General features: G+C 54.9%; 1 protein-coding gene across 1 annotated transcript in view; it reads right to left on the bottom strand.

Moving 5' to 3' along the window:
* Positions 1-4,524: 4,524 nt before the first annotated feature.
* Positions 4,525-26,647, bottom strand: part of LOC135885891 (motor neuron and pancreas homeobox protein 1-like) — a 31,077-nt gene continuing 8,954 nt past the window's right edge. The window contains exons 2-3 of the mRNA XM_065413815.1: positions 5,969-6,129; positions 4,525-4,821 (exon numbers count right to left, since the gene is read on the bottom strand). Coding sequence (XP_065269887.1) covers positions 4,525-4,821; positions 5,969-6,129 — 458 coding nt within the window. The remainder of the gene's footprint in view (positions 4,822-5,968; positions 6,130-26,647) is intronic.

Here is a 26,647-nt window from a genome sequence, read left to right as displayed (position 1 = left end):
TGGAGAGGTTGGTTAGTTGGATGGCTGGGTGGGAGCTGGTTGGCTGGGTGGTTGGTTAGTTGGATGGCTGAGTAGGGGCTGGCTGAATGGGTGGTTGGTCAGTTGGATGGCTGGGTAGGAGCTGGCTGAATGGTTGGTTGGTTAGCTGGATGGCTAGATAGGGGTTGGCTGGATGAATGGTTGGTTAGTTGGATGGCTGGGTGGGAGCTGGTTGGCTGGGTGGTTGGTTAGTTGGATATCTAGGTAGATGTTGTCTTGATGGGTGATTGATTAGTTGGATGGTGTGTGGGTGTGAAATTCTGTACCTCGAAGTAGCACCCTGGATACCCCATATTCACCATGGTGATATGATTATGATATGTTTTGTTCAAAGTATACTTTGTCATTTTAATAGTCTTTACCTGTTGAATAATAATAACCTGTTGGATTGTATGTACTATCATTGTATGTGAAGTTATGAAGTGTTGCTATATGTGTTACTGAAATATGTTGTGAGGTTGGGAACCCCCACAACCAGCCTTTCAGGTACAACAAAGGAGTAGACATCAATAGCCAGACAGTGTTAATGGCTCTTCAACACCCATCAAGAAAAGAATCCACTATCCCAGATGCAATGGAGACTGCCTGACCAATAGGGACTGCCTGACCCCCCACATCAAAGCAAAGATGTTCCAACAAGCAGAAAGAAAGTATAAACGAGGGGAAGTGACATCATTACTTGGCATCTCCCTACCCACCCCCACCCCAATGCAACACCTGGAAGAACATCTGGAGGACAAAGACTTTGAACTGGGGAAGTTTGGCCCCAGACTGGAAGGGAGTCCCAGCTCGTGTATTGAGGAACTGTGACTGCTTGTGCCACCCGTCAGGATGAGAAAAGCTGTTCGATTCAACTCGTTGTTAGACTAAAAGTTTAGGATTTAGAATGCGTGCTTCTGTTTTTATTTCTGAGGAAACTATCTCTGACCTACCGCTTAGAATCCCTTACAGTCTCTCTGTCTGGAGTTAATAAACCTGTTTGACATTTGACCTGAAGCCGTGTGTTTGGGTGGAAGTGCTTGGGAACTCTCAGCTCAGGTTACAAGGGCTGTTGCACGTCCAGTACCCTTTTGCCGGCGTGACAAACTAGCAAATGGACTTACACTGGCCAGACTACGGAGCAGCGGAAGACGGTGCAGTTCTGAGGTGCAAGGCTGTGGAGCTGGGGAATTGGCTGGAGCCTCCCTATTGGTGGCGCATGGTGGTTGTAACTCATGGCTGTGTAAGTGCAGGGCCTGTCAGAGGTTTGCAACTTGAAATTAGCATCACAGTGTGAGCGCCAGCCGAGGTTGGGGGGACAGAGGGCTCAGTAGTCCCACAGTTCAGATTGCACACCAGGTACCCCATCACAGTGGGGTTAGGCTAGATGAATAGTTGGTTAGTTGGATGGTTGGTAGGGGCTGGCAGCATGGGTGATTGGTAAGTTGGATGGCTGGGTAGGGGCTGGCAGATGGGTGATTGGTTAGTTGTATGGCTGGGTAGGGGCTGACAGGACAGGTGATTGGTTAGTTGGATGGCTGGGTAGGGCTGGCAGACGGGTGATTGGTTAGTTGGATGGCTGGGTAGGGGCTGACAGGACAGGTGATTGGTTAGTTGGATGGCTGGGCAGGGCTGGCAGACGGGTGATTGGTTAGTTGGATGGTTAGTAGGGGCTGGCAGACGGGTGATTGGTTAGTTGGATGGCTGGGTAGGGCTGGCAGACGGGTGATTGGTTAGTTGGATGGTTAGTAGGGGCTGGCAGACGGGTGATTGGTTAGTTGGATGGCTGGGTAGGGCTGGCAGACGGGTGATTGGTTAGTTGGATGGTTAGTAGGGGCTGGCAGACGGGTGATTGGTTAGTTGGATGGCTGGGTAGGGCTGGCAGACGGGTGATTGGTTAGTTGGATGGTTAGTAGGGGCTGGCAGACGGGTGATTGGTTAGTTGGATGGCTGGGTAGGGCTGGCAGACGGGTGATTGGTTAGTTGGATGGCTGGGTAGGGCTGGCAGACGGGTGATTGGTTAGTTGGATGGTTAGTAGGGGCTGGCAGCATGGGTGATTGGTAAGTTGGATGGCTGGGTAGGGGCTGGCAGATGGGTGATTGGTTAGTTGTATGGCTGGGTAGGGGCTGACAGGACAGGTGATTGGTTAGTTGGATGGCTGGGTAGGGCTGGCAGACGGGTGATTGGTTAGTTGGATGGCTGGGTAGGGCTGGCAGACGGGTGATTGGTTAGTTGGATGGTTCGTAGGGGCTGGCAGACGGGTGATTGGTCAGTTGGATGGCTGGGTAGGGCTGGCAGACGGGTGATTGGTTAGTTGGATGGCTGGGTAGGGCTGGCAGACGGGTGATTGGTTAGTTGGATGGTTAGTAGGGGCTGGCAGACGGGTGATTGGTTAGTTGGATGGCTGGGTAGGGCTGGCAGACGGGTGATTGGTTAGTTGGATGGTTAGTAGGGGCTGGCAGACGGGTGATTGGTTAGTTGGATGGCTGGGTAGGGCTGGCAGACGGGTGATTGGTTAGTTGGATGGCTGGGTAGGGCTGGCAGACGGGTGATTGGTTAGTTGGATGGTTAGTAGGGGCTGGCAGATGGGTGATTGGTTAGTTGGATGGCTGGGTAGGGCTGGCAGACGGGTGATTGGTTAGTTGGATGGCTGGGTAGGGCTGGCAGACGGGTGATTGGTTAGTTGGATGGCTGGGTAGGGCTGGCAGACGGGTGATTGGTTAGTTGGATGGTTAGTAGGGGCTGGCAGATGGGTGATTGGTTAGTTGGATGGCTGGGTAGGGCTGGCAGACGGGTGATTGGTTAGTTGGATGGCTGGGTAGGGCTGGCAGACGGGTGATTGGTTAGTTGGATGGCTGGGTAGGGCTGGCAGATGGGTGATTGGTTAGTTGGATGGTTAGTAGGGGCTGGCAGACGGGTGATTGGTTACCTTTCAACATTCGATACATTTGCTGCAGACCCCTTGGAACTGGCGAACCAGAGAGGTGTAGTCGTCCTTCTGTGGCTCTGCCCCGGGGCAGATGATACCCACCTCGGTGCCGGCACACGACGGGTCTGCGTTCCCCTCTGCACACCGGCTAGCAGCGTTCCTAGGTTCACAGCCAACGCGAGGGAAACTCAGGCTCAGCAGATGCTTGTTTGCATGAGTCAGGAAGTACCAAATCCTGCAGCTCATTGATCAAACCCCCTTCCCCGTGTGCAGCAACAAGAACCTGACCCTGCAGCAGCTCCGGCAGCCACAGGACACTGGCCGTGGATCTGCACCGTAACGCGTTAGGGAGACCGCGGCCAGCCGCTGCTCTCTAGGGGTCAGAAATGCATTGAGAGGAGGCCAAATGCAAGAGAAGGAGCCCTGGGCTCCCTCTCCCCATGAATTTGCTGGGGGTCTCGCAAGAACATGGGTCAGGAAAAGGGCAGCGGGCAACCCACACAGGGTGGGGGAGGAGTGCGGTGACATGGGGCCGGGGATCCCTCCTGGGGGGCATGTTAATGTCCACCCACCAGGGCCTCCTCGCTCAGCACCCAGCAGAGGCTTTGATCTAGACCTGTCCAGCACTGCCCCCCCCCCAGGCCTGCCTGTGCACCCTCGTCTGTGAGACCCTGTGACGAAGTGGGGGGATTTCTTGTTTCTGTGGAGTTGGACAGAGGCGGGGCCTGGGGCCGGTGATCTCAGATGCCCAGCGGCGAGCAGGGGGGCTCTGGGCTGGAGAGGGGAAGCAGGCAGAGCCCACCTGGATGCAGAGAGACTGGGATGTGCTGGGCTGAGGGAGGCCAGGCCTGAGGGTCAGAGAGTTTCCTGTGCTGTGTTCAACCCTCAATAAACCCTTCTGTTTCATGCTGGCTGAGAGTCACTCCGGTCTAGAGAACAGGGTTGCATCAACCCCTTCGGGGGTGGAGGCCCCGGGGGTCCAGAGCGAGTGGACTCCCTGAGGGGGCCCACGGCAGAGACAGACGTGCTAAGGCTCAGAGAGGTGCGGATCCAGGAGGTGGAGGGGCCAGACCCCGAGAGAGAGTGGACCCCCGAGAAGGGCTGTCGCACTGAAAGGGGCACCCCCCATGGACCGCACGGGGCCAAGAGTGGGCACGGTCTGTGAGTCCGTGACAGACCCGTGCCCCAGCTTTCAGCAGAGCCGCTCATGGGACCCCATATTTATCGGTCTTGGCCCTCTTGTAAGGAAAAGCACCAGCTTGCTGATACACTGTAGCAAACATCTTTATGGGGGAAGAGCGGGGGGGTCTCAGTCCAGCCCCCCCCGCCCCCAGCCCCCCAGTACACATCGACAGAATAATTACGAGTTAAATAGAATCCAAACACACATAAATTAACGGAGACGGGCAGGTGCCGCAGAGTCTCCCCAGTGCCCTGCCTGGGTCGGGTCTCTGAGTCTGCTAGCAGCGGAGGTGGCCCCGGACCCGGCTCTGTCTGGCTTGCCCCGGCCCCCTCGCTCTGGTTCTGGGCTGCTCTCCCTGCTCTGTTTCGTGGGGTGATCGCTCGGGGCTGCCTTTCATAACGCTGAGCCGATCTTCCTGTCCGTGGAGCTGATCTGCTCCTCTTCCTCCCCGGAGCACGAGGAGCCCGGGCTGTAGCCGAGCTCTGCGGGGCGGCGGGGCAGGAGCTCCACGCTGGCACCGTGCCTGTTGAATTCAGGGCCCTCCTCCTGCCCCTGCGGCTCGCTAGGCAGCAGCTTCTCGGCGGCTTTGCTGACCCCTCTTTGCTTCTCGGCCTCGGCTTGGGCCACCTGCTCTTTGGCTTTCCGGCTGCGTTTCCACTTCATCCTGCGGTTCTGGAACCAGATCTTCACCTGCAGAAGACCGACAGGAGGGTGACTATAGGGTTTCCCCAGCCACGCACCTGGGGGCAGCCTCTCCCAGCGCTGACACGCTGCCAGCCCCAGGGCGGAGCACGGCACACGCGTCGTCATTTATCACTGAGACACGTTATACTGCCATGAGCGCAGAGCCAGGCCCTGCTGGGCCAGGCGCTGACCGACACCCAGTGAGAAAGTCCCTACCCCGAGGAGCCAAACAAATTAATAGATCACCCCCTCCCGGGTCACCCGCCCTGGAGATCACCCCCTCCTGGGTCGCCCATCCTGGAGATCACTCCCTCCCGGGTCACCCACCCTGGAGATCACCCCCTCCTGGGTCACCCATCCTGGAGATCACCCCCTCCCGGGTCACCCGCCCTGCAGATCACCCCCTCCTGGGTCACCCTAAACCTGCCCTGATCCCAGCCCCTAGTATAGGGGTAGATCAAGGGCATGGCCAGAGTGCTCAGTTCTACAGCTGTCCTTTGCCTCCTAGGTCCACTGGGTGCTGGGGAGACATTTAGAGCAGCGCTGAGGCTGCTCTAACTTACACTGGGGGCTGGTCAGGTGCCCACACTGCCCTAGAATACAGGGAGCAGAAAGGTTAAAGCCACCTTATCTACCAGCCCCCAATGCCCACTCCAAGCACAGACACGGCATTACGGAGAATCAGGGTCACTGGGTGGGATTCCAGTATCCCCAGTGCTAGAACATGGTGAGCGTGGCTGCCCGGGAGGTTGGGGTTAGGAGGGGCCCCCACGGGCTGAGTCTTAGGGATATAGCATTGTGTTAGGGGGGACACACACACACACGGACTAGAGGGGCTAGAATCAGCCCAGGGTCCCAGAACAGCGCGCACACACACACACACACACACACACACACACACACACACACACACCAGGGTACCAGACCAGTAGCCCCGGAGGACAGCGCAGGGACGGGCCCTGCTGCTGGGTGACCGGTTTCTGGATGGAGTCGCTGTGCTAGTAAAAGAGGCAAATCTTCTGGGGTCACCATTGCAGGACGGGAGCCCAGGGCCCATCAGCCCTGCCCCTCACCCATAGGTGCAGAGGGAGGCCAGTGGGCAACTCCCCCCCTGCCCCCCCTTTTCCCAACCCCCAGCTCCTGCGGACCGTACCTGCGTCTCGGTCAGCATCAGCGATGTGGCCACCTCGAAGCGCTTGGGCCTGGACAGATACTTGTTGAGCTTGAACTGGTTCTCGAGCTCCAGCAGCTGCTGGCTGGTGAAGGCCGTGCGGGGCCGGCGGCATTTGCCCATCAGGCCGGACTGCGGAGGGGCTGAAATGCAACGAGCGGGCACAGGTCAGCGGGCGGGGGAGGGGGGCTGGGAGCCGCAGCGAGCCCCTCCCCGAGGGCAGGGCCAGGCGTCTGCCCCGCCCGGTGCTGAGTGCCTAGACCCAGGGTCAAGTCCCGCTTTACCGCACATGACCGTGGGCGAGGCTCAGTCGGACGCTTGCGCTGCTCCGCCCTGCAGGGGGGCGCCCCAGGGGGCGGCTGCTATAGAGTGGGAGGTGCTGAGCCCCCCTGGCAGCGGGCGCTAGCTAAGGGCCCTGGCTAGACAGGGCAGCGGGGGAGCAGACGGGGCTGCTGGGAAAAGGCCAGGGCGGGGGGAGGAGGTGGGGCTGGGCAGCAGGAATTTGGGAGCTGTGACCCATGAAGACAAGGGGGCATTTTGCTGAGGTGACCCAGGGTTAGGCGAGGCAGGAGGATGGAGCAGACGGGATGCCCCTGCGAAGCTGACGGGTGGGCGCTTGAGAGAGGGGATGGGCGAGGGAAGCCTGATGCCCCTTTGGGTGGGGGGTGAGAGCAGGAAGGGGGTAGGCGCTTCCTGAAGATGGAAGAAGTGTCCAGGGCGGAGGGACAGTGCAGGTGGCTGTGAGGGCCTGGGCTGCGGGACGTCACTAGAGGCAGGGAGGAGCATGGGCATTTGGGGAGGCTGGGCCTGAGAGCCCGAAGCTCCCTAGAAGTGGGAGGAGCCACCGGTGCCTGGACCGTGGCCCCACCCCCTGCCCTGCCCCTGCTCAGCCTCCGAAGCCCCGCCCATGCTCCACCCCTATCCCACCCCAGGCCCTGCTCCCGCTCAGCCCCTTCCCGAGGGGCCCCCTCGCCACGGGGGAAGAGGTGGAGTGGGGACGGGAAGAGAAGCCATGTGGGCGTGGCCACAGGGCGGGCGTGGGTGTGGCCATGGGGCATGGGCGGGGCCATGGCCCAGGCACCTGTTCGTCGGCAGCATTCCGAAGGCGGCAGGCCGGCGGCACGCCCCCGAAGGGAGGTGCACCGCATCCTGTTTGGGGAGGCGTGGCCTCCCCGGGCCTATTGTGCCCGCCGCCCATGAGGAGGAGAATTCGTGGCATGTGGGCACTGAGGGTCGCTTCATCGCAAACACGCTGAGGGGCACGGAGAGGGGCAGTCACGCGAGGCCAGACCGTGGTGGGGCCCCTGGCCCAGCTCATTTCCCTGCAAACTGGCCCCGTCCCAGCTGGGATTCTGCTGCCGAGACTCTCTGCACCCAAACCAGCTTGGGTGGGGCTCTCATGGCTGAACAGGGCCAGCCCCGGGGGCCAGGCCCCACTGGCCAGCCCATGTGCCCTAGGACGTGGTGGTTCGGTCGGGGACGCTCTCCCTTCGGAGGAGCAGAAACTGAGCAGCGCATGTGGGAACGCCTGGCGCAGTCCCAGGGAAATGAGGCCTCTCCCCAGTAGCCATTGCTGCTCCCTAGGGAGCCCCGGCCTGGCAACATCCCGGCCCCCAAGAGCCAGCAGGGCTCCCCAGAGGACCCCGGCGCAGGCTGGCAATGCGGTGCCCCCCGGCCCCGGGGCAGAGCAGGGGGTGCGGAGCGCTAAGTGTCGCTGTCATCGCCTGGTCGTCCAATAATGGGTTTATTGCCCAGCTGATATTAAACTGGCAGCGACGTTATCAAGGTCGTTTGGCGATTGAAATCGATTCCGTTAGCGAAATGAAAACTCCTTGATTAGCGTGAAGTGTATTTGATTACCCCCAGCTGCCAAAGTCTGCGATAAGGGCAGCAGCCCGTGCAGCGGGGCCCAGGGCCTGCTATCTCGCTAATCACCCGTTATCGCAGGGCCGTGCTGAATCAGGAGAGAGGGGAACAAAAGAGTCTTTGAGAACCCAGCGCGGCTCGTCTCCCTGCGTGGCAGAGACAGGGCACGCACTGTTTGATTCCGCCTTCATCTCCGCTCTGCCCTCTTTATTGGCTCTTTGGGGCTCCACTTTTACGGCCCTTCTCCAGGAGAACAGCAGCTATCGAAACCAGCAGGTCCGTGGCGGGGTGGGAAGTGCTGAGCAGGAGATGGAGGGGTGACGGGAGAGACTGCTGGGGGTCAGGCTGCAGCCAGGTCCCTGGGCATGTCCCACCAAGTCTCTGCATGGAGACAGCTCTGTGACGAGCGAGGCTGAGGCAGACGCCCCCAAGCAGAGAGAGCTCGTGAGCATTATCAGCCTGCAACGCTGGCAGCATGTCCGGGCTGAGAGGCCGCGTGGGGCACCCTGCGGTCCGTGCACTGGCGCAATGACAGCACAAGGGGCAGAGTGGCAGTGAACGAGGCCCAAGGTGGGCGGGAGGGTAGGATCTTCGGATCAGCTTTTAGCTTCCCACCCGGAGACGCTGTAATGCCCATCAGAAAAGGGAGGAAATCCGCAGTGCCGGAGCATCCAGTGGACTTAACACCGTGAGTTTGCAGCATGCTACTCAACACTGAACGTCTGACACCCAGGAGATCTGCCCCATGTCCCCAGAGCCAGCGACTGCCAGGAGAGTTCGCATCATCCTTTATAACAGGAATTTCCTGCCTCCAGCACTTCTCCGCCAGGCGGCTCAGAGCCAGTCACAAACTTTAGCTCAGTTCTAGCAGATGCATCTCACATCTAGCCTGCGCCCATGGCCCCTTGAACATTGACCCCCGAGTCCTGGCCCCACTTTGGCTCTGGTAATCCTATTCTACTTCCCTAGCGCCCCCCTGCGTAAGGCGTTCTGCTCACTTCCTGTCCTACACTTTGCCGTGGCACTGAGCACTGCTGAGCAGGCTGCCCTCCACTGGTAGAGGAGTTGATTCATATGGCTTGTAAAGCACTTTGGGCCTTTTGGGATGCAGGGTGCTTTACAGATCTGTCACAGTATCCTGTGCAGACGTCAGTCACTACACTGTCCCCTAGGACGGCCTACAGCTCTCCCATTGACCTCAGCCAGCATTCACGACACCAGCTGATGGAAGGTGTCACCGGAAGGAGGTGATTTTATGTTTTAAACCCTACTATAGACAAGACGCCCCTGTTAAAATCGAAACCCGATTCCCATTTAGATACCATTGCTCTTTATAAATAACAGGAGTACTTGTGGCACCTTAGAGACTAACAAATTTATTAGAGCATAAGCTTTCGTGGGCTACAACCCACTTCAAGAAGTTCATCCAAGAAGTGGGTTGTAGCCCACGAAAGCTTATGCTCTAATAAATTTGTTAGTCTCTAAGGTGCCACAAGTACTCCTGTTATTTTTGAGGATACAGACTAACACGGCTGCTACTCTGAAACCTGTCATTGCTCTTTATGGAGCACGGCATCGCACTGAATAAGGATGTAAAGCTTTGACACCGAGTGTTATTTGTGGCTTGTTTGTGGGAGTGTAGCTAGGAGCTCTTTCCACACCCAGCCCTGAGACTCAGGCAGGAAACCACTTAGAACTGCACCACAGCTAACAACAAACATTTCTCCAAGATCCATCTGCCCATCTAGTCAGTTAAATGGAACTTGTAAGAGTATCTCTAACAGCACCAACTGGTGGCTCCCAGTAATATTACAAGGAATGCACCTTGCCCTCCTTTCCAAAAGAATCCCCCTTAATATGCATAAGGAAATGGATCTCTGTAGCTCTCAAAAACCTGCTAGAAGTCTGCAAAGCACAGCTGTTACCTGCCCGCCCTACATCTTCCAGTGGCTGGTAGTGAAACTGGGGGCAGAGGCTTGGATGAAAACAAGCTGACAACACATGGAATTTGCCCCTTTTGGTTCTACAAGAGGATCAACCTTTGCTATCTCCAGGCGAGAAAACACCCGAAATAAGCGTAGGGTCTGTTAACCTTTTGGCACCCGCAGTGCCACGCACCCCCCAAACGCTGAGATCTCCTTGGGCCAGCCGGCTGCAAAGTGCCAGGGTTCGAAGGGTTAAAGCTGTCAGTATATTCAGGGACTGACATCTGCAGAGCAATCATCTCAAGAAGTGTATTGAGGAAGCAGATAGTAGCCAGGAAGGGGAGGGGGAGGGTGGGAGGTGTTAAAGGGACTGGAACATGGATGTGACCTGGATCTCATGGATAGATGGGTCCAAAAAGGGAGGAATTTCATAGGCTCTGTACAGGGACACCCCTCCTCTGCCCGCCCTCACTGATGCAGGCGACCCTAAAGTGCTTGCTCAAAATTCACAAGCTCATGAGAAGTATACAGACAAAGCAGCAAAACAGGGAACTTGTCGGCATGGGAACTGAAGTCAAAGGTACCAGGAAGGAACCTCCCTGAGCTAATAGCAGTGTGCAGCCCTGAGACAGCACTTTCCATTGTCACCGCTCTTTACAAACAGGAGTCAATTAACTGGGGCTAGGCCACCGAGTTAATGATGTGTCATGCGGGAATTTATGGATGTTGCATTAACTGAACGTTATAAAGTTGCACTGGGCTGAATCCGAGGTGCCCAGATGCCAGGTGCCATGTAAGAGCTTAGAGATCAGACTGTGTCACACATCATGGCTAATAGGAAACTCAGCAAAAGCAGGAATAGAACTCCGACCTTCGGGACGCTGGCAGACCAGAGGCCAGCTCGTGCCAAGGTCCCCATGTCTTAGCTGAACACTGAGATACATAGCTAGGCCTAGTCTGGCTACCCTGTGTTAGTGCTAGTGAAATCGGTATTAGAACGATAAGAACGTGTTTAGTGTTTAGACTTAACTGAATGCTTGTGAGTGGCGCCCAGCGTTAATCTCAGTTATAACAGCTGTGTGCCGTGGTGTAAGGGAACATAGGAGCATTTGTGTTGCAAGCCTGTGACTGTGTAACTCACCAGGCAGGAGAGAGACATTAACTAGTGCGAGGTGCTGGTCTCCAGCTGAAGGTGTTATCTCCTGGCCAACAGGGAAGGTCCAACTCCCTACGGCTATTGTGAGATGAAAAAGAGGACAAAAGACATTGCTTGCAGGGCCGGCTCCAGCTTTTTTGCCACCCCAAGCAGCGAAGAAGAAAAAAAAGCCGCGATCGGCGGCACTTTGGCAGCAGCTCTACCGCGCCGCTTCATTCTACGCGGTGGCAATTCGGCAGCCGGTCCTTCCCTCCGAGAGGGACTGAGGGACCCGCTGCCGAATTGCCACCGAAGACCCGGACATGCCGCCCCTTTCCATTGGCCGCCCCAAGCACCTGCTTCCTGGGCTGGTGCCTGGAGCCGGCCCTGATTGCTTGTTTCTCCCCTGTGAAGATGAGTCTTGCAAGTGGATTCCTCCCATCAGCTGAGCTTGCAGCTCTGAGCACAGGGGAGAAGGGGACTAAAAATCCCTAACAAGAAGGAACTGTATCTCTGTGCTGCTTGGACTCTCAGGTGCAAGGTTTACTAGGCATAAGTAAGAGATCCCCTGTGTTTAGCACTGTCCTAAAGGACATATAATGAAATACATCCTAGAATACTCCAGGTGCTGACTGAGGAGATATCTGAGCCATTAGCAATTATCTTCTAAAAGTCATGGAAGATGGGAGAGATTCCAGAGGACTGGAAAAGGGCAAATCTAGTGCCCATCTATAAAAAGGAGAATAAGGACAACCTGGGGAATTACAGACCAGTCAGCCTAACTTCTGTACCCGGAAAGATAATGGAGCAAATAATTAAGCAATCAATTTGCAAACACCTAGAAGATAATAAGGTGATAAGTAACAGTCACCTAATAGCTTTCTTTGACAGGGTAACTAGCCTTGTGGCTAGGGGGAAATGGTAGACGTGGTATAGCTTGACTTTAGTAAGGCTTTTGATACTGTCTTGCGTGACCGTCTCATAAACAAACTAGGGAAATGCAACCTGTACTATAAGGTGGGTGCATAACTGGTTGGAAAACCGTTCCCAGAGAGTAGTTATCAGTGGTTCACAGTCAGGCTGGAAGAACATATCGAGTGGGGTCCCGCAGGGATCAGTTCTGGGTCCGGTTCTGTTCAATATCTTCATCAATGATTTAGATAATGGCATAGAGAGTTCACTTATAGTTTGCAGCCGATGCCAAGCTGGGAGGGGTTGCAAGTGCTTTGGAGGACAGGATTAAAATTCAAAATGATCTGGACAAACTGGAGAAATGGTCTGAAGTAAATAGGATGAAATTTAATAACGACAAATGCAAAGTCCTCCAGTTAGGAAGAAACGATCAGTTGCACACATACAAAATGGGCAATGACTGCCTAGGAAGGAGTACTGCGGAAAAGGATCTGGGGGTCATAGTGGATCACAAGCTAGATATGAGTCAACAGTGTAACACTGCTGCAAAAAAAGCAAACATCATTCTGAAATGTATTAGCAAGAGCGTTGTAAGCAAGACACGAGAAGTAATTCTTCTGCGCTACTCCGCGCTGATTAGGCCTCAACGGGAGTATTGTGTCCAGTTCTGGGCGCCACATTCAGGAAAGATGTGGACAAATTGGAGAAGGTCCAGAGAAGAGCAACAAAAATGATGAAAGGTCTAGAAAACATGAGCTATGAGGGAGATTGAAAACATTGGGTGTGTTTAGTCTGGAGAAGAGAAGACTGAGGGGGGACCTGAGAACAGTTTCAAGTACATAAAAGGTTGTTACAAGGAGGAGGGAGAAAAATTGTTCTTCTTAACCTCTGAGGATAGGACAAGAAGCAATGGGCTTAAATTACAGCAAGGGAGGTTTAGGTTGGACATTAGGAAAAACTTCCTAACTGTCAGGGTGGTTAAGCACTGGAATAAATTGCCTAGGGAGGTTGTGGAATCTCTATCCTTGGAGGTTTTTAAGAGCAGGTTAAACACACACCTGTCAGGGATGGTCTAGATAATACTTCATCCTGCCATGAGTGCAGGGGACTGGACTAGAGACCTTGCGAGGTCCCTTCCAGTCCTATGACTCTATGATATAGAACTTGCTTATTATAAAAGCTTCTATTACTTTTTGAAATTTAAGATAGTAACTCATTTGCATATATATGTTTACCTGCTTTAACCTCTCTCGTTTCCTTTTTCTATTTAATAAATCTTGGTATAGTTTATTACAGGCTTGGCTACAAGCGTTTGCTTTGGTGTGAGATCTAAAGAGCAACTGGCCTGGTGTAAGTGACGGGTCCTTTGGGACTGGGCGTAACCTGAATGTTGCTGTGATTCATGGTGTGAGGGACGAGCTATCACAGAGATATGCTCAGCGGGGTGACGGGGTACCCCAGAGGACTGTCCCAAAGCATGGCCAGAGCTGTGACGGGGACTCCAGCTGCCCGCTCTGGGGAAGGGCACACAGTCAGTACGGGGGCTCAGCACTACCAAAGGCAGTTTATGGACCAAACAAGAGCCGGCAAGAAAACTCAATCCTCATCCATTGGCAGGGGTGATCACTAACCAATGCCACCAGCAGCTACTGTCCCACAGCCAGGCCAGGCCAAGGGAGTCCGAGAGCGCCAAGTGCTGCTAGAGCTACCCCCTTGCACCCCGCTCAACACCCCCTCCCAAAACAGGAGGCGATAGCGAGAAAGCCTGTCAGAGCCAAGGGACGGCTCCTGAGAAGAGAGGCCTGGGCCAGCCAGGGGACTATGTTAAACATCCCACTCCTGGCTCACACCTTTGCAGGGATCTTCCCCGCCCCAAAACAGCAGGGATCAAAGGGCCTAGACCCCCGACACCAATATCCGCTCCCACCCCCAAATCACCTGTTGTCCCAGGGTCACTGGCCCCTGTAAGAGGGAACGGGCCCAGTTCACCTGGGACTAGTTAGCTGCCTCCCAACGGAGCCTGATAGGGGGCCTCTGAGAGCTGGTGAGAGCTGCGTGGAGACAGCGGGAGTTGGGAGCTGTGGGAGAGAACCGGCCAGAGCTGCGAAATCCTGCTGAGCAAAAGGTCCGCACCGAGGCCCCAGGGCAAAGGGAGACACCAGTGTGATGTTGCACGCCATATGTTTTATGGAAATATGCTTATAAGTGTGAATATGATGTAACTGGAATATGCTTTATGCAAAAGGTCTCTTGTAAGGTATCATTACAAAGCTTATCATCTACTGAGTGTGGTCATCCTATTTGTATGTATGTATCATTCTTGTATCTGAAGCTAGAAATATCAAGTATAACTCTGAGATCCTATTGTAATTATGCAAAGTGTGGGCCATTAATGGTAGTTTGGAAGCTTGATGGCTCCCATTGACTAGGATAATTGGTTGTCAATGGCTCTGTTTACTTGCAAACCTTCCTGGGTGTGTGCGGGCCAGCCCTGGAAGAATGGAGGCTGGGGTCTCACAGGACATGTGACCATGTCACCTGATACTGGAATCCATCTTAAACGTGGTGCTTTTCCATTTAGAAGGAGGGGTGGGGACCCAGAGAGCCAAAGATTCCTGCCTTGTGCCAAAGATATAAAAGAGTTTAGAACAGAACAAAGGGGGCTGCAGTCATAAGAAAACCCCTAGTTAACACCTAAGGTGCCTGCTGGAACTAACAAGGACTGTACCAGGGGAAAGGATTGGGCCCAGACTAGGAAGGAGTCTAGTCTGTGAAAGAAGCTTATTGGAATATCTCTGAGGGTGAGATTTACCTGTAATCAATTTCTTAATGTATTAGGCTTAGACTTGCGTATTTTTGTTTTATTTTGCTTGGTGACTTACTTTGTTCTGTCTGTTATTACTTGAAACCACTTACATCCTACTTTTTATACTTAATAAAATCACTTTTGTTTATTAATTAACCCAGAGTAACTGATTAATACCTGGGGGAGCAAACAGCTGTGCATATCTCGTTATCAGTGTTATAGAGGGCAGCGAATTTATGAGTTTACCCTGTATAAGCTTTATACAGAGTAACATGGATTTATTTGGGGTTTGGATCCCATTGGGAGCTGGGTGTCTGGGGGCTGGAGATAGGTGACTTGCTGAGCAGTTTTTGGTTAAAGCCTGCAGCTTTGGGGGCGTGGCCCAGACCTGGGTCTGTGTTGCAGCAGACTAGAGTGTCTGGCTCAACAAGGCAGGGTTCTGGAGTCCCAAGCTGGTGGGGAAAATGGGCTCAGGGGTCATTTCAGCACATCAGGTGACAGTCCCAAGGAGGTCTCTGGGACTGAACCCATCACAACCAGCTCAGTCAGGGCAGGCTGGGCCGGGAGAAAGAGGCTTAACTCCAGAGGGAGGTTCCCAAGAGAAGTTGCTCAGCACCGGCAGGACTTGCCCGTGAAGGGGCCTGGGGAGTGGAGTGCCGTGGGGAGCTCGCTCGCAGGAGCCTGAGCTGGGGCTGTGGGAGAAGAGTTGCAGCAAGTGCGGAGAACTGCCAGGGGCACGGAGGCCCTGGAATAGGGACTCTGGCACTGGGGAAGAGGCCTGTCCACTCGCAGGTGGCTGGCCCGGGGAGGGAGGCAGAAGAACTGGGAAATGCAGCAGGTGGGGGATCTCCGGTGGGCAGTCTGGAGGCGGCCCCTGGAACGGGGGTGGGGAATGGCTGCATTTTACTCTGGGGCTTTGGGAATTGTCTGACTGACTGATCTGCTGAGGGTTGCACTGATACAAATAAATTGTGCCCAGAAGCAGGGCTTGAACTGGACTCTAGGAGGGATGACATTCCTTTCCCAGGCAGGGGAGGTGACCATTGGTCTGATCTGTGGCGGGGAGGATGGGCAGCTCCGATGGCCCTAGGGAAACCGAGGCAGGAACTTTCTGCCTTGCTGTTGTTGGCCACACGAGGGCGCCCTGGCAGGGGCGAGCCCTGTTACACCAGCTCAGGGCAGCAGCAGTGAAATTCCATGCAGAGACCACCTCGACTCAGATTATTTCAGACCCATCCATGGCTTCCTGTGTCCACATGAACCCCAGAAACACACGTAGACTGGGCGTGTGTTTCAGGGATGTGACGGCCGCAGGGCCTGGCTGTGTCTGAGGGGAGCCCTGCCCGCTCTCTGCCTTGCTGCACCATGTGGGGCAGGGAGGGGCCTGCAGTTAGAAACTGAACCGCTCGTGGGAATTGTAAAAGGCTTTTTGCTCTGGCCGAGTTCACATCACTTCCAGCTCTGGGCTACCCGTGCAGCCTGCGACGGTTTCCGAGCCGAGACGTGTCAGGTGGCTCGTGGCTGTGGGCTGACCCCTGACCTCACTGGCCCACACACAAGGACCTGCGAGGTCCTTCTGAAACAGAAATTCCTAGAACGGGGCGGTTCTTACCTAATCCAACCCCATTGGGTGATGCCAGTGACCTCGGAAGGAGAACGCCCCGTTCTGATTTGCCAAGGAACTCCCGAGAAGGAGCCTCACTCAGGAAAAGCCCCAAAGGGGAGGAACCAGCCAGGCCTCCGGCTTCATAAAGGACAGAAGGACCTGGCTTCCACCTGCTGGCAAGGCTGCTGTTGACCGCTCGTCTCTGGCCATGCAATACCACCAGGCCTGAGAGAGGCCTGTGCTTCCCCGGCTGGCCACCGAGGGGGAGCTGTCCGGCAACAAGCGACACCTAGACTTGACGTCTACAAGCCAGTAACCCGTGGCCAGCCAGCAAGTCCATTGATACTAATCAGCCAAGCCGATAAAACCGCCAGCTGGTCTATTCGACCCCGTACCAGCTTCCTGAGAGAGAACGAAACTCCCAGGGTCACAGTACGCTCCCCCCTGCAGAAATATCGACCTCTTCGTCAATTCCAAAGCCAGAAGGGACCATTGTGATCACCTAATGTGAAGCTCCGTGGGATTGCCCTGCGTTAATTCCTGTTTGAGCTCCTGCAGCTCGGAGGAAAACATCCAATCTTGATGTGAAAATTCCTAGTGATGGAGAAGCTGCCAGACCCCTTCCTAAGTTGTTCCAGTGGCTAATTACCTGGAACGAGCTGTCTCACCGTGGGCTCTGCAAGAAGGCGTTAAGCTCCGTCGTGCTCTTTACCGACCCACCTGCCATTCGGGCCGGCTGTCCTGACTGACATCCGAGCTACTTTCCACATTTGCTGCAGGCTGGAAATGATGCGACGCTCACCACATCCGCCATTCGGACTGGGGCTTTGGGGGCCAAGCGCTAAACAACGCAGCTGCCTCCCTAGATTATTAGGTAACGTTCATAAAGAATTGCTGGCTTCTTTGGTCTGGCTCAGACGGCTGGTACCTAGGTTCATCTGGGATCTGATATTAACCGACTGTGTTTTCACTCGGTCTCTAACACGTTGTGCTTGTTCGCTGTAGCTAACAGAACATATCACACTGGAGCCCAGGGTGGGCCTGGTGGGCTTTTCCCCCACTGTCAGGGTCAGGACTCCGAGGAGCTGGGGCAGACAACAGAGCTGACGCTGACCCACTTGACCCATTGAACTGGCTATATCAGCCTGGCCCCACAGACGGCGCTTAATGGCCACCTTCTACACCCTGTCACTTTGGGCCTGCTGCCTTGGCTTTTCCTCCTGGGACCCGGGCCCCCCCTGCCACCTTGTTTCCTTCCTCTCGCTTCCCCTCTGGTGGTCTTAGCCACAGGACCATTGTGGGAGGTTCCCCGAGCCCCCCACTTATCCCTTGCTACCTCCTCCCGCATGGCCACATCCCTGTGATTTACCTGCACCCCTCCCGGACTCCCTGCGGCTCCCGCGGTGCCAAGCCTGGCTCTACCCTGCGTGTCTCACTGGGCCATCGCCATGCCAGGCACAGTCCCGCCGAGCAGGCATCTCAGCCACGGGCCCAGCTCACCCATCCCCTCTCCCACTTGACTCCGCCGGGCAGTCTCCCAGACCCACCACTCATAGAGGTTTAAGGCCAGAAGGGGCCATCTAATTCTAGACTGACCTCCTGTTGATCACGCCCCACCAGCCCTGCACTGAACCCAACAACTAAGGCAGCTTCCAGGAAGGCCTCCGGGCTGGATCTGGAGACATCAAGAGCTGGAGAAGCCACTGCTGCCCCGAGGAGTTTGTCCCAGTGGCTAATCGCCCGCAGAGCTAACAATTCCTATGGGAATGTGTCTGGCTCCAGCTTCCAGTCGCTGGCTCTTGCTCTGCCTCTCTCCACTGCCATAGATTGAAGAGCTCTGTTAGCGTGCGCTGGGTTCTCCCCGGGGAGGCACCGACACACTGCAATGCACTCGCCTCGCTACACAGATCGAGCTCACTCGGAGCGTTTTCTCCAGCACTTGAAGCGTTCCTGTGGCTCTCTTCTGTACCCTTAACATGGGGACCCAGAACAGGAGGCCATATTCCTGTCGGTCTCACCAGTGCTGTGTACAGAGGTTAAATCACCTCGCTACTTCCACTCCCTATTCCCCTATTTATACACATTAGCCCTTCTTGTCACCGCTCGTATTCAGCTGTTTGTCCACTCTCACCCCCAAACCCTTTTCAGAATCACTTTTGCCCAGGATCCGGCCCCCGTTCTGGAGGTCTGCCCTGCAGTCCTTGAGCCTCGGTGTCTGGCCTTGCATTTGGCTTTATTAAAATCCATTTTGTTTGAATGGGCCCAGCTTACCGAGTGTGACGAAGTGGGGGATTTTCTTGTTTTTCCTTGTTTTTCCAATGGTTTGCATGCAGAGGGGGTGGGACTCAGTGTCCCTGGGTGTTCCTGGTTTAACGAGGTGAGGGGAGAGGGAGTTTGTTGGTACACAGGACCGGAGAGGGAACTTGGGACCCCAGCCAATGGCCTGGAGGACGAACACCCCAGCGACTGGTGACCTGGCGACCTGGTGACCCGGAGGCCCAGCTCAGGAGTCACAGCCGGTTCTGGCCAGTGGGGGGACAATGGGCTGCGGAGAGACGGGACCCCGGTGACCGGACCAGCCGGTTCCAGCCAGAGGGGCCCAGAGGACAGAAGAGGGGAGAGGAGGCCCAAGCGACCCGGTTTACGACCCTGTTTACCTGGAGAGAAGACAATGGACAGAGATGGGGCTTGGGGGAGGTGATCTCAGATGCCCAGCTGGGAAGCAAGGGGGGCTCTGGGCTGGAGAGGGGGAGCAGGCAGAGCCCACCAGGATGTGCTGGGCTGAGGGAGGCCAGGCCTGAGGCCGGAGAGTTTCCTATGCTGGGTTCAACGCCCAATAAACCTCCTGTTTTACGCTGGCTGAGAGTCACTCCAGTCTAGAGAACAGGGTTGCATCAACCCCTTCGGGGGGTGGAGGCCCCGGGGGATCCAGAGCGAGGGGACTCCCTGAGGGGGCCCATGGCAGAAACAGACATGCTAAGGCTCAGAGAGGTGCGGCTCCAGGAGGTGGGGGGGCTTAACCCCGAGAGAGAGTGGACCCCCGAGAAGGGCTGTCGCACTGAAAGGGGCACCCCCCACGGACCGCACGGGGCCAAGAGTGGGCACGACCTGTGAGTCCATGACACCGAGCAATCCAAATCGCTCTGTATGACTGGCCTGTCCTCAGCATCATTTACCACTCAGCCACTCGTGTGTCATCTGCAGTGATTTGATATTTTCTTCCAGATCCCTGGTGACAATCTGGAATAGCATCAGACCTAGAACTGATCCCTGCAGAACCTCATGAGAAATGTCCCCGTTCAGTGAGGAGTCCCCATTCACAACTACTTTGGAGATCTGTCAGTCACCCACTTCTTTGCTGATTTGGGACGGTACTGAGTCAAACGCCTTACAGAAGGCTCTGTCTGTTACATCTACACAGCCACCTGAATCAACCAAACTTGTCATCGCAAAGAATGAAATAGGGTTTGTTTGACAAGACCAATGTCCCCCAGTGCCCCGGCCTCCTGGCCAGGCATCCCCAGCGCCCCGACCTCTCCTAGCCCTCCCTCCTCCTGCTCATCATCACACCGTGGTACCCGCTGGACGCTGGGAGCTAGCTGTCTGAAATGACAGTGCATCGGGCTGCCTATGTGAGCTGGAAGCTGCCCCTGGGCACTCATGTCTCTGACCCACAGTGCTGAAAAGGAATCACTGTCCCCAGCTCCCAGGGTTTAAACCACAATGGGGCCGAAGTGGGTGAGCATCACGCCCACTTCCAAGCTGCCACCCAGGGTGTAAAAGGGACAGGCCAGCGAGCGTTAACTGCCAGGATCTGGGTTGAATCCAAACCAGGGGGAGTGCTGGGCGCTGGTGCTGCGTTGGCCTGGGCAGGCAGAACTTGGGCGCTGACCAAGACCAGGGTCCAGGCACGTAGGAGGAGACAGGGCATCCCCTTTACATGGACACGACAGACGCAGGGAGGACAGGTCATTGTCCCCATTGTACAGCTGGGGACCTGGAGCCCAGCGAGGCCGAGTGACTTTCCCAGGGTCACCCAGGAGTGGGTGGCTGATCTGAACCTAGATCCCCTGAGTCCGAGTCCAGTGCATCATCCTTGCCCTGGGAATCCCCTGTCTGTTTACCCCATCACCCCACTGGTGGAGCAGGAGGGGCCAAGCACACTGGTAAGAAGCCCGGATTTCTTTCAGCTGGGGGAGGGGGGCTCTGACCCTAGAACGACACCCCCCCCTCCCCCGCAGGAGCATGACAGCCCTGGGCCTTCCCAGCCACTCCTTTGCAGGAGCTCAGCGGGCAGAGCCGGAGGCCCTGCCTCTCTCCTGTCCAAGGTCTCACTGACTCCAGCCAGGCACAGGTGGCCCCAGTGGGAAAGCTGAGAATGATTCACTCTTGCAAAGAGCTTTCACACGCTCGCGTCCAGAGAGATATATCGAGTCTCTCAATGCCCATAAATCTCCAGCTTGGCAGCTCTGTGCATAGGGCCTCACCAGCCTACATGGCACTTCCCTCCTGCTGGCAGGGGGCACAGAAATCAGAGCCTCCCCCGGGAATCTGAACACACACTGGCTTCCTGCGCCAGCCACCCCTTCACGCGTGGCCATCGGCGCAGCCCAGTGGGTCCCCAGCCAACACCAGCTAAGAAATTCATAAGGCTTGGGGAGAAACGCAGCCCTGGCAGACTCCGCTCTGTTTGGCTTTGCTGGGCCCCGGCTCACGCCCCCCTGGACTGGATCCCTCCTGTCTCGATGTGCGACAGAGCAAACGTGCTAGTCTGGGAAGGATCAGACCCAAGGGCTGGAAGCCGCAAGGCAACGTGATCTCGCCTGGCTCTGGAAGCAGAAGAGAGGCCCCCTCCCACAGATTCCCTGAGCTGTCCCAGGGCCAGACACCAAGCCCAGTGCCCAAGCTTGGATGGCTCAGGAACCAGAGTCTCCCTGCTCCACGCTGCCCGGCTGGACGCAGTCTAGGCTGGCTTTGAGAGGCAGCTGCCAATCCAGGATGTTCTGCCAAAACTTCAGGGAACCCCAAAAGAATTCCTCCCCTCAGCCTTGTGCTGAGCCCTAGGTCCCGGGGGGCCATGGAGACGCAGGAGGGGAGGGGGGAATCAGATCGTTTGTTTCTCACTCAGATAAAATGATTTCCGGGTGAGCCTGGGAGAGTCGCTGCCCCTGTCTGGGCCTCAGTTTCCCCCACCTGTGAAATGGGGATAAAGAGATTGACCCCCGGCTCCCCTGGGTGGGGGATGGTATATTCATTAGTGAACGAAGGTCAACCTGTGCAGTGGGCTAGAGCAAAGCTTAGGGTGGGTTTCGCCCAGGAAGTGACAACCAAGGGGTACCAGGGTGAGTGCTACTGAGAGGAAGGATGATCCAGTGATGAGGGCGCTAGCCTGTGACTCTGCTCTGCCACAAATGCCTGGGTGGCCGCGGGCAAGTCCCTTAATGTCTAGTGCCTCAGTTCTCCATCTGTACAATGGGAGAATAGCCCTGCCCTGCCCCACAGGGGTGTTGTGGGTCTACATCCATCAAAGCTTGTAAGGGGCTCAGATACTTCCTGGGGTGGGGTGGGGTGGGGCAGATAAAGACCTTTCCTCGGTAGCAACATTCTCCTGATGAAGTGAATTTTGCTCACACAAATTATTCAGAAGGGGGAGCTCAATGTCATGTGTGTGCACAGATGTGTGTCTGTGTGCATGTGTCTGCATGTGTGTGCGTGCATCTGTGTGCACACATGTGCATGTGTGTCTGTGTGCATGCACATTTGGATGTGTGCATGTGTCTGTGTGTGTGCACGTGTGTGTGTGCATGTGTGTGTGTGCATGTGTGTGTGCGTGTATGTGTGTGCACGTGTATGTGTGTGTGCATGTATGTGTGCGCGTCTGTGTGTGCGTGTGTATGTATGTGTGTGCCTGTGTGCAAATGTGTGTGTCTGTGCGTGCATGTGTGTGAGTGCGTGTGTGCGTGCGTGTGCATGTGTCTGTGTGTATGTGCATCTGTGTTTACATGCGTGTGTGCGTCTGTGTGTGCGTACATGCATGTACGTGAGTGTGTTTGTGCTCTACACCAGGATTAAAAACACCTGACCCCCAAACCCATCTGGTGCCCTTGTTATTTAGTCCTGTTATTAATTACGGCGGCACCCAGGAATGCCATTCACGGATGGGGCCCTCTCGTGTTGGGAGCTGTACAGAGGAGTCACCAAGGGGACAGGCCCTGCCCCAGAGAGCTCAGGACCTACACCTCGGACAGGGCGTGACAGGGGGAACTTGCTCTTCCAAAAGATTTCAGGAGCTGTGGGGATTTTGTGGCTGTGGCAGGGCTGGTCCAGCGAGGCCCAGGCTGCATCGCCCCAAACCTCCTTTCAGTTTGCTGCCAGAAGCTGCCCCGGCAGCCCAAGGGCAGCAGCAAACGTGGCTCTGGCCTGGGGAGAGGAGGCAAGGGGTGCAGTGACTGGGTAGTATTTGGGGGAGCATCTGCCTGAGCTGCCCCCCGCACCCGCTCCCCAAATCACACCGGTGTATGGCCCTCCTGCACCAGACTGTCAGCCATCCTAGGCAGCAAGGAACCACTGAACATTGGAGCATAGGGGTTGCAGACTGGTCGGCCCCAGTCCATCTAGCCCGGTATCCTGTCTCTGACAGTGTCCTGTGCAAGCTGCGTCAGAGGAAGGTGCAAGGAACCCTCTAGCTAGAATAACCTACCGACAGGGGAAATTTGTTCCTAACCCCGGTCACTAGAGATTGGCTGGAGCCCTGCAGCAGGAGCGTTTATAGCCCCCACATGCTTATTGTGCCTAATGTACCTGTAGCTTTTTCATATCATTGTCCCTAGGCTTTTTAAAATCCTGCTCAGCTCTTGGCCTCTGAATCATGTGGCAATGAGTTCCACAGGTTAATTATGCATATTGTGTATAAAGGATGAGCCTGATTTGTCTCCTGATTGACACAGGCGTCAGCCAGAATAACTGCACTGAAGTTAAAGCTCTGGGATGGACCAAGCAGTCCTGGTGACTTGTTGCAGGGAGAACATGCATTATCATGATGCCTTCCTCTTAACCCTTCGGACTCCCCGCACCTCTCCGACCCGGAAAGAGTAGGTATTTTCCCCAACTCTTCTGTGGTGGAGACTGATAGAAAAGGATCGTTTTAGCTTCTCTCCCATATGCTAATCCTCTCTGACTGCTCCCTTTGCCCCCTGCTAGACTCACGGACACTCGCCGGCTTCCAGCTTCTGCTGTCCCCACAGAATGTATTTGTTTTTCTGTCTTTGTTTTTCTGTCTTCAAATTCTATCATTCCCCTAATTGCCAGCGCTCATTTTCCTGGTCCCCGCTCGGGCTCATTTCTGTGGGCCTAGAGACGCGGCTCCAGCAATCTCTTCACTTTGTGCTTTAGCCACAGTGGTCGTTTCTCCTCCCTGCTTTCTGTTTGCATTTCGGGGTGCACATGGCTTCTGGGGCTCCAAGACGTCCTGCTGTAAGTAGCCCCCATGGTGAGTGTCAGGATTTTAATGTGAGGCTCCTGGGTTCGTTCTTTCTAACAAGCTTCCTCAGATGTTTTTAATCCTCTTTCCTGACCATCAGCGTCAGAGGGTTAATTTGGGATGCTGTTCTTCCCCCAAGGATGCTGAACTTACGGTAATTACACCGTGGCCCCTGCCATGGAGTGACTCAGCTGAAGGACACACAGCAGCCGGTTCCTGGACCAGAGTCCTGGCCTAACTCTGCCTGTACTCAGACCAGACTCCCACCCTAACTCTGCCTGTACTCGGACCAAACTCCCACCCTAACTCTGCCTGTACTCGGACCAGACTCCCGCCCTAACTCTGCCTGTACTCGGACCAGACTCCCGCCCTAACTCTGCCTGTACTCGGACCAGACTCCCGCCCTAACTCTGCCTGTACTCGGACCAAACTCCCACCCTAACTCTGCCTGTACTCAGACCAGACTCCCGCCCTAACTCTGCCTGTACTCGGACCAGACTCCCGCCCTAACTCTGCCTGTACTCGGACCAGACTCCCGCCCTAACTCTGCCAGTACTCGGACCAGACTCCCGCCCTAACTCTGCCTGTACTCGGACCAGACTCCCGCCCTAACTCTGCCTGTACTCGGACCAGACTCCCGCCCTAACTCTGCCTGTACTCGGACCAGACTCCCGCCCTAACTCTGCCTGTACTCGGACCAAACTCCCGTTGACTCCGCTACACTTTGCCCCAGTACAACGAAGGGCTTCAGGATCTGGCCCCAGGGCGTTGCTTAGGACCCAGTCCAGACCGGTCTCTTTGCTCATTACTCCAGTCTCAGCTGTCCCAAGAAGAAACCATTTACGGTGGCAAGAGGTTGCCACTTCTGGCTGCGTCCCGCTGGGACACGTGCCAGTCGGGAGCTGGAGTTGCCGGTTATTCCTGCTTCAGCAGCTTTGGTGGCCTTGCTGCGGTTCTCTATCTCTGTCTTGGTCCGGTGGCCACCACCAGTGGGACCTGCTACAATTATGGGCCCAATCCTGCAATCACTTCGGTTCTCAAATAAGAACATAAGAACGGCCGTACTGGGTCAGACCAAAGGTCCATCCAGCCCAGTATCCTGTCTTCTGCCAATGGCCAATGCCAGGTGCCCCAGAGGGAGTGAACCTAACAGGTAATGATCAAGTGATCTCTCTCCTGCCATCCATCTCCACCCTCTGACAAACAGAGGCTAGGGACACCATTCCTTACCCATCCTGGCTAATAGCCATTAATGGACTTAACCTCCATGAATTTATCCAGTTCTCTTTTAAACCCTGTTATAGTCCTAGCCTTCACAACCTCCTCAGGCAAGGAGTTCCACAGGTTGACTGTGCACTGTGTGAAGAAGAACTTCCTTTTATTTGTTTTAAACCTGCTGCCTATTAATTTCATTTGGTGACCCCTAGTTCTTATATTATGGGAACAAGTAAATAACTTTTCCTTATTCACTTTCTCCACACCACTCATGATTTTATAGACCTCTATCATATCCCCCCTTAGTCTCCTCTTTTCCAAGCTGAAAAGTCCTAGCCTCTTTAATCTCTCCTCATATGGGAACCGTTCCAAACCCCTAATCATTTTAGTTGCCCTTTTCTGAACTTTTTCTAATCCAGTATATCTCTTTTGAGATGAGGAGACCACATCTGTACGCAGTATTCAAGATGCGGGCGTACCATAGATTTATACAAGGGCAATAAGATATTCTCCGTCTTATTCTCTATCCCTTTTTAAATGATTCCTAACATCCTGTTTGCTTTTTTGACTGCCGCTGCACACTGCGTGGACATCTTCAGAGAACTATCCACAATGATTCCAAGATCTCTTTCCTGACTAGTTGTAGCTAAATTAGCCTCCATCATATTGTATGTATAGTTGGGGTTATTTTTCCAATGTGTATTACTTTACATTTAGCCACATTAAATTTTATTTGCCATTTTGTTGCCCAGTCACTTAGTTTTCTGAGATCTTCTTGAAGTTCTTCACAATCTGCTTGGTCTCAACTATCTTGAGCAGTTTAGTATCATCTGAAAACTTCGCCACCTCACTGTTTACCCCTTTCTCCAGATCATTTATGAATAAGTTGAATAGGATTGGTCCTAGGACTGACCCTTGGGGAACACCTCTCCATTCTGAGAATTTACCATTAATTCCTACCCTTTGTTCCCCGTCTTTTAACCAGTTCTCAATCCATGAAAGGACCTTCCCTCTTATCCCATGACAACTTAATTTACATAAGAGCCTTTGGTGAGGGACCTTGTCAAAGGCTTTCTGGAAATCTAAGTACACTATGTCCACTGGATCCCCCTTGGCCACATGTTTGTTGACTTTACTCCCATGTGCAGTTCTGCTGGGCCAGTCCATTCCTGCCGGGGGCTTCTTGCGATGCTTGGAGCTTGGGCCTTGTCTAGTTTCCCTGTCTCAGGCCAGTGTAGGAATAACGCAGCACTGGGCCAGCCCCATTGATTTCAGTTCAGCTACTCGTGGGAGTAAAGCCGCGTCTTTGCGGGGCCGTTGGCATTTGTCTGCTTCGGGATTTGCCTCCTTGCCTGTGTGTCTCTGGGGACGATCAGATGCCCAGTGTCTGGGGTCACTATAGCCCAGGAGTTCTCAAGTTGTGGGTCGGGACCCCATTTTAATGGGGTCGCCAAAGCTGGTGTTGGCCCTGGGCCCCAGCAAGTCTGAAGCCCAAGCCCAAGCCCCACCACCCAGGGCTAAAGTTACATGCCCCCCACCCAAGGAAGAAGCCCTTTGGCTTCAGCTTTGACACCCCCCACCCCCCGGGACAGCGGGGCTCGGTCTTCGGTCCCCCCTCCTGGGGCTGTGTAGTAATGTTTGTTGCAATGAAGTTTGAGAACTGCTGGTGTAGCATTTGGGAGTCCAGTTCTTCCAGGCAACAGGTGTGATATTAAT

Source organism: Emys orbicularis, chromosome 11, assembly GCF_028017835.1.
Source record: "Emys orbicularis isolate rEmyOrb1 chromosome 11, rEmyOrb1.hap1, whole genome shotgun sequence".
NCBI classification, from domain to species: domain Eukaryota; kingdom Metazoa; phylum Chordata; order Testudines; family Emydidae; genus Emys; species Emys orbicularis.
This window is presented reverse-complemented; position numbering and strand designations above follow the sequence as displayed.